The sequence below is a fragment of the Marmota marmota genome, unplaced genomic scaffold, assembly GCF_001458135.2.
Source record: "Marmota marmota marmota unplaced genomic scaffold, marMar, whole genome shotgun sequence".
Taxonomy (NCBI): domain Eukaryota; kingdom Metazoa; phylum Chordata; class Mammalia; order Rodentia; family Sciuridae; genus Marmota; species Marmota marmota.
Window position 1 is genome coordinate 7,558,416 of NW_026000205.1, and position 20,148 is coordinate 7,578,563.

General features: G+C 47.1%; 2 protein-coding genes and 1 long non-coding RNA gene across 4 annotated transcripts; 1 reads left to right on the top strand and 2 right to left on the bottom strand.

Annotated features, from left to right (window-relative positions):
* The first annotated feature begins 230 nt into the window (after positions 1-230).
* On the top strand, positions 231-2,731 carry LOC125612611. The gene is made up of 3 exons (XR_007343085.1): positions 231-376; positions 2,005-2,140; positions 2,455-2,731. It is a non-coding gene; the product is annotated as an uncharacterized LOC125612611 (long non-coding RNA).
* Positions 785-2,116, bottom strand: Mia (MIA SH3 domain containing). 2 transcript variants are annotated; one of them, XM_048790868.1, is made up of 4 exons: positions 1,987-2,116; positions 1,766-1,899; positions 1,200-1,310; positions 785-879 (listed from the first exon to the last, which is right to left on the bottom strand). In XM_048790868.1, the coding sequence occupies exons 1-4, from the start codon at positions 2,114-2,116 to the stop codon at positions 856-858; spliced, it is 399 nt and encodes a 132-aa protein (XP_048646825.1). In that variant the 3' UTR covers positions 785-855. The 2 variants fall into 2 exon arrangements, with proteins under 2 accessions (XP_048646825.1, XP_015352315.1); XM_015496829.2 differs by having other exon boundaries at positions 785-1,310.
* Positions 2,732-8,127: 5,396 nt separating the features above from the next.
* Positions 8,128-20,107, bottom strand: Snrpa (small nuclear ribonucleoprotein polypeptide A). Its single transcript, XM_015496831.2, has 7 exons — positions 19,968-20,107; positions 19,407-19,501; positions 14,734-14,906; positions 12,665-12,844; positions 10,254-10,427; positions 9,669-9,757; positions 8,128-8,505 (listed from the first exon to the last, which is right to left on the bottom strand). Exons 2-7 carry the CDS (start codon positions 19,477-19,479, stop codon positions 8,346-8,348), a joined length of 849 nt encoding a protein of 282 aa, XP_015352317.1. The 5' UTR covers positions 19,480-19,501; positions 19,968-20,107; the 3' UTR covers positions 8,128-8,345.
* Positions 20,108-20,148: the final 41 nt, after the last annotated feature.

Genomic DNA, 20,148 nt, shown 5'->3' on the forward strand with positions numbered 1-20,148 from the left:
CCTTCCTACTCCCGGACCCGGCGCCGCCACTTCCGCCTCCACCCCCCGCCCGCTCCGGCGCGACCCGCTAGAGCTGCGGGATACCAGGCCACGCTTTCCAAAAGGAGGGATTGGCGGACTTGGCAGGCAGAGGGCGGGACAAAGGGTGCGGATTGGTGGCCTGAGAGGGGCTGAGCCGAAGGGGGCGGGAGCAAGGCGAGCAATTGGCAGAGCAAGTGGGAAGGGGCGGTTCCGAGATGCATCGCCCGGCGGAGGAACGGATTTGGTCAGGAGTCCGAGGGCAGAGTAGAGACTCCGGATTGGACAGGAGCAGACTTGGGGCGGAGATATGGATGCAAACAAGGGACAAGGGCAGGATTGGAGCAATCTTGAGCTGGTGGGTGAATTTCTGACCCCAAAGGCAGAAAGAAGGAAAACTGGGAGGACACGCACAGGTTACTTCCCACCCGGCTTTGCAGATGCACTCCAAGAAAACACCTGCTTTGCGATTTATGTTCTCTGGTCCGATTGGCGCATTCCCAATAGTTCAACTCCCTCTCATTGGTCAGGAGAGGACACAGTCCCTCAGTTGGGTGTTTGATTCCGTCTTCTCTCTTGCTTGTGTGCAAGATCTAATCTTAGGAGCCCGCCTAGGGTACCAGCTTAGAGCGAAAAGCTTTCATCAAACTCTGCCTAGCAACCATTGACGATGCCACATTCAGGGAGTTGATTGGCTAGATTCAGAAACCTGCAAAGCATTTCCTTTGTACAGCCCCACTCCACCCCCCAAAACCACAGAGACCGGCAGTTTGCACTAACTAATGTATTTGCATACGGCTAGGAGGGAAAAACAGCAGGAACCGCGGTAGGTTGAGCTCAGTGACAGTAGAAATCCCATTTCTGAAAAAGAGAAAGGGAAAACAGTGAAGAGAAAACCAGCATCAGATCTAGTGGTTTAAGCAAAAGCTGCAGCCTAGGGGCCAGGTTTGGCCACACAGGAGCTATGCAAATTAGCCTAGAGCCCTATATCTTTGCACCTTTCAAGTAGATCCCGGTGTAGAAATCACTCCCTGTTACAGATGAGAAATTTGAGGCAAGAAAAGAATTTATCCCAGCACACACAGCAAGGCTACCAGAGAGCATAGGCGTTATATTTGCCCACCATCACAACCAAAGGGTCCTCCTCCTCCAGGAAACTTGCCACCCCTCAGGACACTCACATCTGTCTTCACATCAATTTTGCCAGGTTTCAGAGTCTGGTCCTCCCGAACAATGCTACTGGGGAAATAGCCTAGGCGAGCAGCCAGGTCTCCATAGTAATCACCCTGAACCTGGGAAAGAGGAGTTAAAAGCTGGGTCTGAGAGAACCATCATTCCTGCTGGAAGCTTCTGCACTGCCTCCTATGGGATCCCCACATACCTGGCTCTAATCCTGTCATTTGGATCTGTTTAAATGTCACCTACTCATACCCCTCCCAGAGCATAAATGATTTAAAGTAGCCACCCATTCATTCAATATAAATGTTCATAGAAGCACATATTTGCTGACATTTTTGATGGCTTATTGCTCATCTCCCTTCATTAAAGGAATCGCTTGTAGTATTTTAGGTGTCTACAAAAGCAGGTGTACTTTCTAAACAAAGTAAAAATAAACTAAGTCACAGAACGTACCCTTCCCCAAGTATCTGGATATCAGTTTACCCCAAATTTGCTCTTTAGGTGGAGAAGTGGGGTCAACTCCCATCTAACCCCATAGTCCTCCCTCTTCCATTCTCCCAAGACTCACACTGCCTCCCCAGAAAAGCCGCCCTCGGCCCTTCAGCTTTGAGAAGACATAGACAATTTGACCCCTGTGTATGGTCAAGAAACGGCAGTCAGGAGCCACGTAGTCCTGAAGGGCCACAGCCATGGATATGGGGTCTGGAGAAGAAATAAAAGGGAATAACAGCACTCCATCTACAGACTGCAACCTAAGTCCCCAGCCCCCCCACCCCTTCCCGCTCTTACGGCTGCATTCCTCATCAGCACACAGCTTCCGATCAGCCAGTTTGGGCATGGAACGGCCTGCGACAGTAGACCCTGGAAGGGCAGTCAGCAAGAGGATGACACCAAGGAGCACTGGAGACCACGCCATCATGGACTATGGAACAACAGTGACCAGGTGGGGGATGGGGTCTCCAATTTCTTCCTGCCCTCCCTCTCCCCAGAAACAAGGAAACCTGTGTTCTCAGTCCTGTCCCCGCCCAAACCCAGTCCCAAATTTTACCCACACTACCTAGAGGCTGGTATCCAGCCAAAACCATTTCAAGGACAGGGTGAGGGCTGTAGGCCCCAGGAAATGCCCAGATAGGCCCCAAGTAACCCAAGCCACTACAAGTGACAGCCACCCCCAGCAGAGGCCCAGACATGCAGGTATGAGATATTTGAATCCCTGGAGTCAGCTCAGGTAACTGGACGCCTTCACTCTCCCTCCAGGTACAGAACCAGAGGAGCTAATGTGGAAAACCACCTTGGAATTTCCTGTGCTGAGGGGCAGAACAAAGCAACCTTTTGATTACCAGGCCCACCTCTCAGATGATCCAGTGAATACTTTATGTTGGGCCTCGGGCTAGGTAATGTCCCACCATGTTCACTATTCATCCCCAACTGCCACTTCCTGACTGGATGACCTGGGCTAAGCTATAGAAATAGAGCCTCACCTTGCTCATACATAAAATGGGGATAGGAATAAAAGCAAAAGTTACAGAGCATTCATAAAGTAAATTTTTATTTTGTTAACTCAAACAGATATTCTGCATCACCTCAGAAAGGACTGTGATAACCCCATGTGCATGGAAATGGAAGTGCAGAAAGTTAAGGAACTTGGCCCCTGCACGATGGCACACATCTGTAATTCCTATTAACTCACTGAAGTAAGAGGATTCAAGTTCAAGACCAGCCTAGACAACTTAGTGAGGACCTTGTCTCAAAAAAACAAAAAGGGCTGGGGATGTGGCTCAGTGCTTAAGCACCCTGGATTCAATCCCTAGTGCCAAAAAAAGAGACTTGTCTAAGCCAACACAGCCTTAGCCTTGACTAGAGGAGTCAAGATTTGCCTGCAGGCCCACAGGTATCTCTGTTCTCCAACCTCATAGGGCTCTTGTGAGGGTTAAACACTCTCATCCAAATTCAAAATGGATCTTGGGGCACCCAAGAATGTTGAGTGACCTGACAAAGATGCAGTCAACAAAATCCAGACCATCATATCTTTTTCGCTTTTGTTTTTATTTTCTTATTGCTTCTTCTTAGTTATGACAGAAGAATCAATTTCGATAAAATTATACAAGCATAGGATCAGACCATCATATCTTAACAAGGAATAAACTAACAAAGAAAGTAGGGGGGACAGAATGTAACTGAGGAGTGGCCTAGAACTTTTTTATTTTTATTGTACTGGGGATTGAACCCGGGGTTACTGAGTTACATCCCCAGTCCTCTTCTCATTTTGAGTTTCAAATTGGTGAGGCTAGCCTCGAATTTGCCTCAGACTCCCCAACTGGGATTACAGGTGTGGCCACCACACCCTGTTCTCTGTGTGGCCTACATTTAAAGATTTAAGAAGCATATCAACCAGTTACCATATGTAAACTTCTTCTGAATTCTGACTCTAAGTGTATACAGAGGTATGTATACAAATTTTGAAAATCTGAATACTAATCAGGTATTGAGTGCGGTTTAAAAACTTATTTAGGCATGACCATGGCATTGTGTTTGGTTTGTGTATTTTAAAAAATGCTTAAATACAAAGCTGATACTGGGCTAATAGACTATTTGGGATTTGCTTCAAATTAATTTAAGAAGTAGAGTAGAATCTATCTTGAAAAAAATAAGCAAAACTGAAGGAAATATGGGAGTTCAGTATACTATTTATATGTCTTCTTTTACCAGGTATACGAGATAGTGTACTAAGTATATTTAAAGGGGTTCAGAGTATAGCTCAGTGGTACAGAGCATGCTCAGCATATACCAGTTTGTGGGACTCAATACCTAGCACCACTCCCCCCACCAAAAAAATGGTATTTAGAACACACTCCACCTGTAATTCTAGAGAATGAAACAGAAGAATCACAAGTTCAAGGATCGCCTGGGAACTTAGTGAGAACCTGTCTCAAAATAAAAAGGGTGGGGATGGGGCTGGGGATGTGGCTCAAGCGGTAGCACGCTCGCCTGGCATGCGTGCGGCCCGGGTTCGATCCTCAGCACCACATACAAACAAAGATGTTGTGTCCGCCGAAAACTAAAAAAAAATAAATATTTTTAAAAAATTCTAAAAAGGGTGGGGATGTAGCTCAGTGGTAGAGCATCCCTGGGCTCAATTCTCAGTACTGCTGAGGCGAGAGGGAGGAAGAGGAAAGGGGATGGGGGGAAGGAAAGAGAAGGAGAAGAGAATATGCTCAATACTGTGGCCCCAGTATTACTGATGAAGTCACAAAGTTATAGAAATGAATTTACCAAAGCCCAATTTACTTACCCATTGCTGGATAATAATTATCCCAAAATGTAGTAGCTTAAAACCAACATTATAGCTATTTCTCTGGGTCAGAAGTCTAGACATGGCTTAGCTAGTTGCCTATGGGCCTGCAAGGCTACAATCAATCTGTCAGCCAGGGGTGCAGGTCCATCGACAGCTGGACTTGGGGAGGATCTGATTCCAAGCTCTCAGACAATGCTTGGAAAGATTCAGTTCCTTGTGGAAACCGGACTGTGGGCCTCTGTCCTCATTAGCTGTTGGCTAGAGGCTTCCCTCAGCTTCTTGCCACATGTATCTCTTCAAAGACAGCTAGCAACAAGAAGCCAGTCTTTATAATCTTATCATGGAAGTGACATCCCATTATTTTTGCTGTAGTGTCCACTCCCCACCATCAGCAGTTTTCAATTTCTGTGGTTTCAGTTACCAGCCTTCTGAAAATATTAAATGGAAAATTCCAGAAATAAACAATGACTTTAAATTATGCTATCCCGAGTATGATGAAATCTCACACCATCTACTCCAGCCTGCTCCGACGGGAATCATCCCTTTGTCCAGTGGACACACACTGTATATGCTCCTTGCCCATTAGTCACTTAAGTAGCTACATAGGTTGTCAGGTACCCACCCCCCATGCTTGTGTTCAAGTCACCCTTATTTTGTTTAATAGTAGCCCCAAAGCTTAAGAGTAATGATTCTGCTTACTATAGTGATAAATGCGTACCCACATTTATATTAGCATAATTCATAATAGCCAAGTTATAGAACCAGCGTAGATGTGCCTCAACAGATGAATGAATAATGAATGTCTGATATATACACACAACGGCATTCTACTCAGCCATAAAGAACAAAATTACGTCTTTTGCAGGAAAATGGATGAAACTGGAGATCATGCTAATGAAATGAGTCAAACTCAGAAAGTCAAGGGTCATGTTTTCTCTTCTATGTGGAAACTAGAGAGAAAAAAGAAAAAAGGGAACAAAGAGAGGATCTCATGCAAATAAGAGGAAGACCATTAGAGTAGAGGATGGGGACTAGGGAAAAGGAAGGGAAAGAAAAGTAGAGGAAAATACACCAAATTATGCGATGTGCATGTACAAATATATCACAATAAATCTCACTATTAGGTAGTTATGATGTAGCAATTAAAAAAGCAGCAATGATACTGAGAGGCCATAAAGTGGCTTTAAGTTAAAAAGTGATAATGAGGAAAGGAAATGAAATCAGGATGAGGTTGCTAAGATCCATGGTTAAGAATGACTCTTGTGTGAAATTGTGAAGGAAAAGGAAATTCATGTGAGTTTTGCTATCACACCTTAAACAGCAAGTTAAAGCCTCAGTGCATGACAAATACTTACAGATGGAAAAAGCACTGCACGGTTTGGTACAGCTCCTGGCTTCAGGAGTGTACAGGAGGTCTTAGAATGCATTCTTCACAGAAAAATGCGGGGCTGCTATGTTCACTTGAAGCAGGTAACTAGGTCCAGCTCACGCTCAAAAGGGGATTTCAGCTGGGTGCAGTAGCATATGCCTGTAATACCAGCTGCTTGGGAGGCTGAGACAGGAGGATCCCAGTTCAAAGCCAGCCTCAGCAAAAGACAGGCACTAAGCAACTCAGTGAGACCCTGTCTCTAAAATACAAAATAGGGCTGGGGATGTGGCTCAGTGGCCGAGTGCCCCCCGAGTTCAATCCCCACTATCCGTGCCCCAAAAGGGTGGGGGGGGGGAGGAGAGGATTTCACAAAAGTGAGAATATCAGAGGCTGGTCATTATCAGAAACAATCTTAGAGGCTAGCTACCACACCCAAGCTTTATCCATGACCCAGAGGCAGCCACGGCAAGCCCCACAGTCCATCCTATATCCTTCTCGCTCCAATTGTATCCACATAAACAGGGCCACCCAAGCACAGGTCTATGGAACACCATGCACACTGCATTCCCTGGAGGTCTTCCTCCTCCCTAGTCCCCAACACTCACTCCCACCACGGAACCATCACACTGCCTCCAGATATTCACATGGGAGGCTGTTCCTTGTCTTTTGGGGTTCAGACCCCAAATCGCCTCTCTGCAATGCTTCCCCCTCAGCTTTCTCTTCTGTCTTGCTGAGGAGAAATCAGGCTCTGGGGTTGTCACCAGCCAGAAACAAAATGAGGCAGTAGAGGATCTGACTCATGTTTCACCTGTAAATTTGTTTCCACTAGAGACCCACACGCAGAAGACCATTCTCCAGAGGATCCACACCACTCCCAGGGCCCTCAACTCTGTACTGAGTGATCCAAACTTTTTTTTTGCTGGGCAGAGGCAGGACACAAAACAAGCTTGTGGTCAGGGAGGAGTCTGTCAAATGGCTTCAGCCATTTCTACAAACCCAGCACCCATCACCACAGGCCATGAGCCTAAGTCACTTCTACTCAGATACACCTTCTGAGGGCCTTTTCTTGACACCCACAACTGTTCCCAGTCCTGCTACCCCACCCCAGCACTTGTGCTTCCATTAGAATACTTGAAACTAGCTCATCTACTTATTTCATTACATTCTCTAACTCTAGAATCTTAAGTGTTTATTTAGTACCTAATAGGTACTACTAAGCAAAAATGCTGATTTGGGTGCTTGCTAAGTACCAGGTAGCATAAGTGTGTATGTGAATGTGTGGGTTTTGGGAGGAGAGTGAGTACTAACCTTATTGCAGTATTAACAGGATTCCTCTTCACATAGGAACAAAATGAAGCTCAGGGGAGGGACATCAATTGCACATGGGGTAACAGGGACTTCCCAGAGTGGAAACCAGGACTGGTTGGCCACAAAAGCCACACATCATAGCCACTAGGCTGTGGTGCCCAAAGTGGTAGGTGAGATGTCTCCACTGACCTGCTGCAGTAACACTGCATCATTTAACAAAGATGGCAATCCCTCTCTTCTTCCTCTTCAGACCACACAGGAAAAATTCTGCATTTGACAATGCACAACTTCAATTTTTTTTTTTTTAAGTGTTGGGGAGCCTCACGCTTGTCAGGCAAATGCTCTACCACTGAGCCACATCCCAGTCCTTTTTATTTAATGACAGGGTCTTGCTACGTTGCCCCGGCCAGCCTTCAACTTGGGATCCTCCTGCCTCAGTCTCCAAAGTAGGATTACAGGCGTGCACCTCTGCACCCACTTACTTTGTCTCTTCTAACAGACTTTTTTTGGAGCACTCTACAACTGAGCTACATCCCCAGCCCTTTTTTATTTTTGAGACAAAGTCTTGCTAAGATGCCCAGGCTGGCCTTGATCTTGCAATCTTCCTGCCTGTGGAGGCAGGAAGACATTCCTCTTTAATGGAGAGAGCAAAGCAGGAGCAGAATTAGGCTTAAAGCCTAAGCGGGAGATGACATCCAGATAAAATGGTGTGTCGCTGGAGGTGCATCCTTGTGCAATACACAACCTGCCAGTACATGGCAGGCTTCCATTTCTACTTCTTGCCCCAAATGCTGACTTGAGACAACAGAAAATTGCCAAAGCAGTATTAACATTATTATACTACTGTGTGTTTCCCCAAGTTTGCAAACCCCAAAATACCAAGAGGTCCAAAAGCCCATGATGTGCTGATGTGGAGAGAAGGGAACCATGGAAAGCAAGAAAATAAAGAGACAAACGGTTGCGAAAAACCAAACCTCAAAAAACCACTTTAATTCCAGCCTTACAGCGCCAGGTGCAATGTCTGGGGACAGACCCTGGGTACAATGCTGTGTGGCGACCACGCACTCACACACGGCTCTGAGAAGGCCCCCAAAGGGGGACTTACCTTCAGGGGCTGAGCCAAGGGGGAAGGGAAAGCCCCGGAACAGGGGTAAGGACAGGCCTAGAGAAAAGGTGCTACTTCTTGGCAAAGGAGATCTTCATGGCGTTGTTCTGGGTGATCTTAAAGCCCTGGAGGGCATCCCGAGCTGCCCCTGCCTGCACCTCGTTGTCAAACTCCACAAAGGCGATGTCATGCCGCCCAGGGACCAAGCGGACCTCCTTGAAGCCAGGGAACCTGAGAGAAGGAAATGACAGACCTCAGACATGTCTGTCCCCCTAACATTTTGGCAGGTAGAGTGCAGAGGCCAGGAAGATGCTGAACATCTTACAATGCTCAGGACAGGCCCCCACGACAAAGGAGTAGCCCATACAGAACATGCAGTGCTGAGCTGAGAAACCCAATGTAAACAAGCTGCTTAATGAAAAATCTTAACATGACACCCGGGAAACCACAACCTTGATGACGACAACGAATGCCGAAACCCCATCCTTCCCCCATCACAACCCACTTCCAGCTTCGAAAAGAATCGCTACTCTCACTTTTCCAATACGCTGATGTGCTGCTGCTTTAATCTCCCTTTTCTCATTCCTTACTGCCTTCTCGGCTAGAAAACCTTCCTCAGTTTACCGGGCATCTTCTTCCACCAGTATTTTCACAAAATACACACTGTTTTGTGGACATGGCATACAAGTGATATTGTTTCAATTTTGTTCAGTTTCTCAAAAATTCCTCAGCATTATCATAAAGCAACTATTACATTGCCGTCTCCACTTCTCCAAATGGCCATACTGTAGGCCATGGTAAGTATCGGCATGAGCCATCCCATCTTCAGGGCTGCCTCCTACTCCCCACAGTGACACTGTGACGATTACCCCTTTCACAGCTACTTGGAACTGACTTGTTTTAAGACTTTCTGTGGGACACACGAAGCAGAACCACTAGGTGAACTCGCCCACATCCACAACACCCATTTAACAGTCACTCCACCTGATGGCCACACAGTCTCGTCCTCCTCAGCATGGCACCAGGGTTCACACACCTCCACCTCCACCTTTTTGTCAGCTAGCCAGTGATCAATGAGGTCTTGCTATCATTTTATATACACCTTGCACAGCTGAACACCGATCTCATCCATTTTTTCATTTTAAAGATTAGAAAAATGAACCAAAGCCTGGGCTGACAAAGGCCAGCATGCGCTGGCCATGGTTACCCAATCTGTCTCATCACCAGCTTTGGCTTCCTCCTCCTCCTCCTCCTCCTCCACCTTCAGTTGCTATCCCTACTGCCAAGCCTGAGCTGGCTTGGGGCTCTGCCAGCACAATTCCAAGGCTCACTCCCCTGGTGACACCTTCTGGCCATCACCCTCTAGCTCTAGCCCAGCTACTAGCCCTACTTACTGGTTGAAAAGCATGGATAGCATGAGCTCGTTGGTCTCCTCTGGCAGATTGGTAAGGAACAAGATGTGATTTGGTGGATTCTCGGAAAGCTGCAGGAGAGGAAAGGAAGCCCATGAGCATGAAGTGCTGAGTGGACTGGAGGGATCCATGGTGTTGCCCTCTACTCACCACCCCTCCCACTGCTTGGATTCTGTCTAGCACCTCTGAAACATGCTGTTGCCCCTCTACCCACACCCTGTACCCCTATAAACTGCAGGCCATAAAACAGCAGAGGTTTCTGTTTTATCCCTTGAGTACAGCATAAGCGCTGGTACACGAGCAGGTGCTCAATAGAAGTTTACAAAACGAACCTAGATGCTGGGCACCGCTCCAGCCTCGACCTGCCCTACCAGACCTCCACCAAACATGCCAATTCCTCTCTACCCCAGGGTCCAAGCCCATTGCTATGAGCTCACTACTGAGGTATCTCTGCTTCAGTACCAACTCCTTGGGAGTCTGCCCAAACCACCCAATCTAAAGCAGCCCCTGCACGGTCCCCTTCTATCCTATATTTCATATGAAACCCTGGAGGGACTGAACACTTACAGGTTGGGCAGGTGGCATCTGCCCTGGCATAAGCTGTTGTGGGGGCATGGCCCCTGGTGGGATCTGGCCTGGTGCAAGGCCTGGTGGCGGGATCATGCCAGGGGGTGGCATGTAGGGAGGCTGGCCGGGCATGTGGTGCATGATGCGGGGTGCCTGAGTCATCGGAGGCATGCCCTGTGGAGAAAGAGCAGGACTGAGGACAGGAGAAGGCGCGGCTACAGTGCCCGCAGGAGACAAAGGAGCAAAGGCTGTTAGAAGAAACCCTGTAGGTAAGAAATAAAAGAGAAGGAGGCCAAAAAAAGGCACCAAGATACCAGATTGAGCAAAAGGGACCTGGGCTCAAGGGTAACAGTACATCAGAAAACAAATTTTCTAAAAGAATTTTTAAGGTATAAAAATTAGTGGGACCCAACCTTGTTTACAGATATATAAATAGAAAAAAAGACGGAGGTGGAAATGCAAACAACTGTGAACTCACAGGTGTAGAAACATGCTAAGGAGCATCCTGTACTTTCGCTTCTAAGAAACAAAAACTAAATAAAGAAACAGACCCAGAGACTTGGGGAGAAACAAAGATAATGGAGGGCTGGAATGTGGCTCAGTGGTAGAGCCTTCGCTTTACCATGAACAGGCTCCGGCATGCATCCCCAGCACCACAGCAAAAGAAAGGTGGGGTGGGCATGGAAGACAGCAATGGAAAGAGATGGTCAGGGAAGGTACAAATGGTTGCCAGAGAGGTGATGTGGGAGCCAGCCCAGGGCGCACAGCACACAGTGTAGCCCAGAGCAAGCCTCCAACCTTAGAAGTCAAATATGGAGGGAAGGCTAGGCCCCCAAGAGACTGGTAACAACAGAAAAGCCCAACAGAGACTCAAGACACCATCACCGACTCCAGACAAAATGTGACACAGCCTGAGCACCATAAGACTCTGAGGACATTTTCCTGTTTTCTTAACTCTTCTTCTGTTAGTTGTCACATTCAGGTCTATGACTCAGCTGAAACTACTTTTTATATACAATATGAGGGGACAATAATTTTTTTCTCTTACAGATCCAACTGCCCAGCATCACTTACTGGGAAAAAAATAAGTTCCACTGAACTGCAGTGGCACCCTCATCATACATCAAGTGGCCAACGTGTGTGACTATTTCTAGAGTTTGTTCCACCCACTGGTCCATCTTTCTACTATTTTGCCAACAGTACATCATCTCGATCGCTGCAACTTCATAACGAGTCTTCTGCCCCAGCTTTAATCATCTTGCCTGCCTTGGCCTGGCCTTTCCAAGCATTGTCTACTGATCTCTTACTGGGATTTGGACTGCAGCAATTGTGTTTAATACTCAGATCAGCTGGGCACAATGGCACACACCAGTAATCCAAGTGGCTCACAAAGCTAAAGCAGGAGGATCGTGAGTTCAAAGCCAGCCTCAGCAAAAGTGAGGCGCCAAGTAATTCAGTGAGACCCTGTCTCTAAATAAAACACAAAATAGGGCTAGAGATGTGGCTCAATGGTCAAGGGTTCAATCCCTGGTACCCAAAACAAACAAACAAACAACAACAATAAAAACACTTAGATCAAGTGTAGAGAGAACCAATCTCTTAACAAGATGGCACTGAGTCTTCTCATCGGTTGCTGAAGTCTCCTATTTCTCCCAGCAACCTTCTGTTGTTTCAGGTAGCAATTTTACATGTTTTTCCCTTGGTAATATGAACTTTGTTATAAGCACATAGAAATAGAACTTTTTTCACATGGATCTTATATGCAGCAACCTTTCCAAATTAAATTTATTTATTTGTCCCAACAGTCAGTAGATTCTTTTGGATTTTCTACATAACTGGTGACTTAAAAAGACACATAATAGGTGGTGTTGTAATTCCAGCTACTCAGGAGACTGAGACAAGGATCAAATTTGAGGCCAGGTTCAGCAACTTAGCAAAACCCTGTCTCAGAGTAAAAATTAAAAAGGGATGAGAAAGCCAGGCATGGTGGTACAGGCCTAGAATCCCAGCAACTCACGAGGCTGAGATAGAAGGATAAGAGTTCAAGGCCAGCTTCAGGGCTTAACAAAATCCTGTCTCAATAAAAAAGGGTGGGGATGCAGCTCAGTGGTAGAGCACCCCTGGGTTCAACCCCAAATACCACCCCTGCCCCCCAAAAAGATACAGACATTAAAATCAAGGTCAAGGAGAGAAGTTAGATGACAGGCATGGAAAAAGATCTTCAGAAACAATCACGTAGGGAGAGATTAGGAATTTCAAACCCACCAAAAGACACACAATCTCTGTAAGAAAATGGAATGGAAGCATCCGAGTCCCCACAGGGAGAACATACCCCACACTGCCCCCACGTCAGGCCATGTGGCCAAGAAAGGCCTAGTGATGAGAGGGATGTGTCTCTGTGCCCTGCTTACCGGGACAGGGCCCTGGACAGCTCCCACCACGGGAGCAGCCGCCCCACCCTGCACAGCCTTCTTGGCAGCTGGGGTCTCCTGGCTCTTGGGCTTCCTCTTCTCCCGCTTGCGGTCCCTCTCCACAAAGGTGCCCTTCATCTTGGCAATGATATCTGAATCAGTCTTGGCATACTGGATACGCTACCAAACAGAGAACAGAAAGATTAAGGGCGGGGATTTCAGAGCCACATTGCCTAGGTTCAATTTTAAGAGCAGAGCACTTGCCTAGCATGCATGAGGCCCAGGGTTTGAAATCTAACACCACTTAAAAAAAAAAAAAGAGTTGCCTCAATATTCATCTATAAAATGGGGATTATGGAATTCCCCACATGGAAGGATTGCTATAAGAACTAGACACAGTAACTGCTCAGAAAATAAGTTATTGGTATTTTTAAAGAGAGATGGGACAGCCCCAAGTATCAGGCCAAAGACAGCCTGAGAAGGCAAAGCTAGGACACAAGGATTATGCAGGGGAGTTCCAGCCGCAAGAAGGATCAGTCATCCAGGCTAAATCTGATTCATGCCGCTGCCTGCAGAGAACCCACTGCACATCAGGCCCCATTTTAGGCTCTGAGAGCACAGCGGTGAGCAGATCAGACAAAAGCCCTGCCCAGATGGTGCCTTCTCAGTGAATGAAGGTACAATGAAGAGTCAAACACGAACTGAGATGGGGTTGTCATTGTTGAAAGGGGAATTTTCAGACAGGATAGCCAGGAATGCCACCCCTATACCAAGATTGCACTAACTTGTGCACAGACAGAAAGGAAGGCAGGGAATGAGCCATAAGGACATCTGGTAATAGAGCCTTCTAGCAAAGAAACAGCCATACAAAGAGCTAAGGCCTCTGTGGTGTGTTCCAGGAATAGCAAAGAGACTCAAGAGATGAGAAGTAAATGTCATAAGGTCAACTGGGGACCACAGTGAAGGCTTTGTGTTTTCTTAGAAAGACGACAGCTAGGAGTATTGTGAGGACAGTGACAAGCCCTCACTGTCATAAAACAGAGGCTGTGGGGCTGGAGATGTAGCTCAGTGGCAGGGAACTTGCCTAGCACGTGCAAGGCCTGGGTTCCATCCCCAGCACCTCAAAAAAAAGGATGGTGGTGATAGATAATGGCCTGTGGAGAACAGGGATCAAAGCAGGGAGCCTAGGCCGGAAGCAGTGGTGCCCACCTGTAATACCAGCGGCTTGGAAGGCTGAGGCAGGAGGATTGCGAGTTCAAAGCCAGCCTCAGAAAGGGAGAGGCGCTAAGCAATTCAGTGAGACCCTGCCCTTAAATAAAATACAAAATTGGTCTGGGGATGTGGCTCAGTGCCCTGAGTTCAATACCCAGTACCAAAATAAAAAATTAAAAAAAAAAAAAAAGAAAAGAAAAGAAAAAGAAAAAAGCAGGGAGCTTAGTAAGCAGACCACCACTGTTGCCCTGACGAAGGAAGGGGGTGTCTAGAACAGGTCAGCAACAGGGAGGGAGGGATGAGAAGCAGGCCACTGGTAGTTTTGAAGATAGAGACAACAGCACTTTCTGACAACTCACACTTACCTGAGTGCTTAATATGCTCCAAGTAGTGACTTGGGAAAAATGCGAGAGAAGGAATGACATTGCAAAAACATTCATAATTTTAAATCCTCAAAAATCAATTCCTAAGCCTGAGATGTGGTGCACTCCTGTAACCCCAGCTATGTGGGAGGCCAAAGCAAGAGGATCACGAATTTGAGGCCATTCTTGCAACTGGCTCAAAATAAAAAAGAGGATGTGGTTCTGTAGTATCGTGCTCCAGGTTCAATGCCTAGTACCACCAAACAAACCAACCAACCCAATCCTGAGATGCTTGAGAAAGTAACTAGAAGATGTGACACCAGGCTCACACCCAGAAGTTACGAATAGTAGGCTTCAACACTCTGTCCTCTCCAGACAGAGGGAAGGAGCCCACCAGTTCCTGGCGCCCACTGCCTCCCACAGGATCTGCCTGGACTTACCACACCCACAAACACACATAACCCACATATACATAACTGCTGTGCGAGTGCTCACCATGGGCTTGTCATAGAAGGGGAAACCCTGCATGGATCGCAGGGCATTGGTGGCGCTGCTGACCTCCTTGAAGATAACAAAGGCCTGACCTCTCATCTTGAGGCTCCGCGACACCAGAATATCCAGGATCTGGCCAAACTGGGAGAAAATGGCATACAGGGACTTCTTCAGCTCTGCAGTCAGGAAAAGAAAGAGCGGTCAGGAAAAGAAAGAGCAACGGAGAGCTTCTATTTTCAGAGAGGCACGGCCCAGGCACAAGGCCAACTGAGAAGGTACCCAGAATGCCACAGGCAGTAAACTCTGAAGACCCCCCAACAAGAGCAGCAGCCTGCCAAGGACCACTCAAGTGACTGAGTACGTTCTTCTACAAGAAGTGGACCTCAAGACACCTGCCTGCTGAGCTGCCAGGAGGAACACGAATGCCTAGTGCACAGTGCTCCTTAAAGACAGGCACTTCTTTCCGTTGCCACTCACATCCTGACACAGGCCCTCTCAATGCCGTCCTGGTAAGTTTCCCAAACTCATGTCTGCCCAAACGCCAGCTCACCCCCAAGCCTCCAGTCACACTGGTCTCCCAGCCCTTTCTCAAGACAAACACACCCATCTACCACCAGGTATCTGTACTAGCTGGAGAAAGGAACCACGTTCTCCAGATGTTTCCACGGATGCCTCCTTCTAATCATTCAGGTCTCAACAGAAATGTTGCCACTTCCTAGAAGCCTTCTCTGACCACCGTGTCAACACATCACTCTGTGTCCCTCCTCCTGCCTCTCACCTTATCCTATTTGCCTTTACTTCATGACATTTTCCAACTCCTGACCTAATGTTTACTCACTGTCTTCACAGCTACAGGCCACTCTGTGTTGTTTGCTGCAGTCTCCCCATGCCTAGGTCAGACTCCAGCACACAAACATAGATGGGTAAAAATACCATATAATGTCGGGCATGATGGCACATGCCCGTAATCTCTAGTGGCTCGGGAGTCTAAAGCAGGAGGATGGCCCGTTCAAAGCCAGCCTTGGCAACTTAGAGAGGCCCTAAGCAACTAGCAAGACCCTGTCTCTAATTAATGTCGAAAAAAGGTCTGACTCAGTGGTTAAGTGGCCCCAGATTCAATCCCTGGTACAAAAAAAAAAAAAAAAGCCAGGCATGGTGGCACATGCCTGTAACCCCAGCAGCTTGGGAGGCTGAGGAAGGAGGATTGTGAATTCAAAGCCAGCCTTGGCAAAAGCGAGGCACTTAGCAACTCAGTGAGACCCTGTCTCTAAATAAGATACAAAATAGGTCTAGTCAAGTGCCCTCAGTTCAATTCCCGGTACCAAAAAGAAAAAGATACTGCGAAATGTTACATGGAAATTACTTCATAAATACTCACTAAAGAGCTGGGCGGGGCTCAGTGGTACAGCCTTGCCTACCATGTGGAAGGCACTGGGTTCAATTTAGCCCCTCATACAAATAAATAAGGTAAAATAAAAATCCTCACAAAAATCTCACGAGGTGTCATCACTGACTTCCAATTTTACTAAGAAGAAACAGGCTCTCACAGGATCCAACACTGACAGTGCTGAGAACATGACAGCGCCAGCTCCACAACCCAATTTCATCTGAACCAGGTCCCCCAAACACCTCCCCAGCAAACTGTCTTGTTTTACAGCAAGTGGGACTTGAACAAAACACAGGAACCCTCTTGTGAAAACTGTAACAAGGTCTTAGGCAAAAAAAAAAAAAAAAAAAAGCCAGGCATGGTGGCACATGCCTGTAACCCCAGCAGCTTGGGAGGCTGAGGAAGGAGGATTGTGAATTCAAAGCCAGCCTTGGCAAAAGCGAGGCACTTAGCAACTCAGTGAGACCCTGTCTCTAAATAAGATACAAAATAGGTCTAGTCAAGTGCCCTCAGTTCAATTCCCGGTACCAAAAAGAAAAAGATACTGCGAAATGTTACATGGAAATTACTTCATAAATACTCACTAAAGAGCTGGGCGGGGCTCAGTGGTACAGCCTTGCCTACCATGTGGAAGGCACTGGGTTCAATTTAGCCCCTCATACAAATAAATAAGGTAAAATAAAAATCCTCACAAAAATCTNAAAAAAAAAAAAAAAAAAAAAAAGGTGCCAGAGACACAGCTGTGTGTGTGCTGAGGGAGACAAGGGTCAAGGATGTTTTGAAGCAATCTGCCAAAAATTCCCCTGGTGGGGACATTTCTGGTTTTCCTCTCGTGTTCCATCCCCTGAGGCAGTCTAGACATCCGTCACTCCCCTGGCCTCTGGACTTTTCCCTCTTCTGCCTCTACTCCTGCCCATTCAAGTCTGCCTTCCAGTCAGGAAGACATTCTATAAGTGACACAACCAAGACAAGGAGCAGCGTGGCTTCCCAACACCCTCAGAATAAAGTTCCATGCCTCCCTCCCCACGGCCACGAGCCCTGTAAGCCATCAGTGCGCTGCTCACTGGGAAGTTTCTCCAATATTTACAGGCCTCTAAGCCTCAGATCCAAACTACCTGTAATTCCCAGAATGCTTCAGGCTCTTTCACCCTAGACATTTGCACATCCTGGTGCAAATATGACACAGTCTTCTATCTCATGGTAATATACATACCACTTCCTCTACCTGGAAAGTTCTTCCAAAATATTTCCTATCAAGCCAAATGAATCTACCTCTTTTCTAGGCTTCCAATCCCAGCTTTCCACTCTGCCTGTGCCTCCCGCCCCCATAATGGCCCTCCCAACTCTGAGCTTCAAAGACTAGTGGTGCAGAACCAGGACTCCTGGTCACCAGTGAGTCCACAGCACTGTGCAGTACAGGCTGAGCATGGCATTCTGAAAGTATACATGGAATTTACATTCCTAGGTGTTTTGAGAGAGAGAGAGAGAGAGAGAGAGAGAGAGAGTGAGTGAGTGTGTGTGTGTGTGTGTGTAGTGCTGAGGATTGAACCCAGGGCCTTGAGTATGTGAGGCAAGCACTCTACCAACTGAGCTATAAACCCCAGCCTCATTCCTAGGTTTTAGTGGGTTTTACAGCACTTGGGACTGAACCCAGAGGTAGACAAGTACTTCAAAGAGATTATATCCCTAGTCCTTTCTAAAAATTTGTTTTGAGACAGGGCCTCACTAAATTGCTCAAATTGGCCTCAAACTTGTAATCCTCCTGCCCCCAGCCTCCAGAGTTGCTGAGATTATAGGCACGCACCACCACCCAGCCCTTGTTTTGGTTTAACGCACCACCACCCAGCCCTTGTTTTGGTTTAACAAAAATGTTGTTGGTAATCTCTTATTTAATCCCAGTGACATTCTTTGGTTCTCCTAAAATTTTTCTGGAAGTCATGAGTTTGTTTTTTTGTTTTTGTTGTTTGTACCAAGGATTGAACATTGCTGAGGCTGGTCTCAAACCTGGCAACTTTCCTGCCTCAGTTTCCCAAGTGGCTGGGATTACAGCGGTGTGCCACCCAAGTCCGTTTAATAACAGCTTTTATTCCACCCCCACTAACTGCTGGGTACCATGAAATGAAGCACTACGCAAAGGTTTAGTTAATCTGATCCCAAAACATTCATTCAAAAAAAGTTATGATTTTGCCCAGTTTTCAAATAAGATTCAGAGAAGGTGAAAACTGGATGGGGGTTGTGATTCAGTGGCAGAAGGCTTGCCTTGCACATGTAAGGCACTGGGTTCGGTCCTCAGCACCGCATAAAAATGAATAAACAAAATAAAGATTAAAATAAATAAATAAAGGTGAAAATTTACTAAAGAAAGTGGAAGTGTCTTTCTGATTTCAAGAACTGATTAATTCAGTCCCGGGCACGGTGGCGCACACCTGCAATCCCAGTGGCTCTGGAGGCTGAGACAGAAGGATGGCGAGTTCAAAACTAGCCTCAGTAAAAAGCAAGGCACTAAGCAACTCAGTGAGACCCTGTCTCTAAGAGGGGCTGGGATGGGGCTCAGTGGTCGAGTGCCCCTGAGTTCAATCCCTGGTACAAAAAAAAAAAAAAAAAACCTAAATTCCTAGGCTGGGGTTGTGACTCAGTGGCAGAACACCTGCCTCACAAGTGTGAGGCACTGGGTTCAATCCTAGCACCACATAAAAACAAATAAAGGCACGGAGTCCATACACAACTAAAACAATATTTTTAAAAATAAAGTTTAAGTCTCACTTTCCCAGTCTCAGAAATGAGAATGACAGTAGTGCCCTCCTACGGGTCTATTTTGAAAATTAAAAATTACACAAGTACATAAATTAGTCCCTGGTTCAGAGTGTTAACCATCACTAATATATATTTCCACAAATGACCAAGACAACCTCAGTATCAGCCCTTACTGATACAGAGCTTACAGGCCAGAGGGAAGACAGCATGACTGTAGAGTGATCCTGGCTTGAGTGGGCATACCCAGGACCTATGGGAAATCAGTGGCAGCCACGTGATGGGAGAGCAGATCCAGGAGGGCTTCCTGGAGGGGGAGTCCTGTAAGCTAAAATCTTAAAGGATTATCAACAGCGACCGGTTACAGGGAAGAGTGTTAGATGTATGCGGAAGACACAGGAAGCAGTATGTACAAAGACCACGGAGTTAACTTATTCGTTTGTCTGAAGAAGACGGAGAAAGAGAAGCAGGTACTTGAGGTGGAAAGGGACCAGCTCATGCGCGATAGACCATGGTCCAGCGCATCGCGAGCACTCACCATCCTTCTTGATCTTCTCATTGAGGTTGTTGATATAAATAGTGTGGTTGAGGCGGGTCTCGGGAACTGCCATGGAGAGAGGTACCGAGGTACGGCTTAAAGAAGGAAAAGGGTGAGTTAAGACTTGGGTTTTTCCAAATCCTTTCTCCCGAACGGAGAGAAAAGACTCTACTTAGGGATCTTCCTTCCAAGAGGAAGTCAGGTAAGACAGGAGTTGGGGGTGAAGGCACAGCTTGGGCAACAATGCGAGCCAGGGACTCCGCTCCTCCGGCCCGCGTGCTGAGAGAAATCTCGAGAAATTTACTACGAATCCCGGGATGCTCTACGCGGCCCGGCAGGCGGAGCGTCCCAAGTGGCAATTCCCATTGGCTCACGCACCCAAAGGGCGGTCCGAGGGGAAACCCGGATGTAAGAGCCAGTTTAAGAAAGCAGGGAAGCTTTTGGACATCCTGGCCTCGCACAGCGAGAACGCTTCCCCAACCGAGGTGCGGGAAGGCCCGACGCCAAGTGCTCCGCCCGCCTTCCTGGCGCCAATAGCCGCTTGGGCCCGAGAAAACTTACCGACAGGTCCTCAAGTCCCCCAAGTGGCGGCCAGGTACGTTCTTCAAACCAGACCACAAGGATTCCTCTTCTGGCTCCGCCTTTCCTTTTATGCAATCCAATCCCTGCCGGGAAATTCAGTAGTTCGACCAATCGGAGGAAGCGTCGTCCCTGGGCCCTGAACTTGCCAATCAAAACCACA

Coding starts and splice junctions, on each gene's coding strand:
- Snrpa (XM_015496831.2), bottom strand. CDS start 19,479: ATGGCAGTTCCCGAGACCCGCCTCAACCACACTATTTATATCAACAAC. Junction 14,907..19,406: donor TGAGAAGATCAAGAAGGATG/GTGAGTGCTCGC, acceptor TCCTGACTGCAG/AGCTGAAGAAGTCCCTGTAT. Junction 8,506..9,668: donor CTATCCATGCTTTTCAACCA/GTAAGTAGGGCT, acceptor TCCTTCTCTCAG/GTTCCCTGGCTTCAAGGAGG.
- Mia (XM_015496829.2), bottom strand. CDS start 2,116: ATGATGGCGTGGTCTCCAGTGCTCCTTGGTGTCATCCTCTTGCTGACT. Junction 1,900..1,986: donor TGCTGATGAGGAATGCAGCC/GTAAGAGCGGGA, acceptor TTTCTTCTCCAG/ACCCCATATCCATGGCTGTG. Junction 1,311..1,765: donor GGCTTTTCTGGGGAGGCAGT/GTGAGTCTTGGG, acceptor CCTCTTTCCCAG/GTTCAGGGTGATTACTATGG.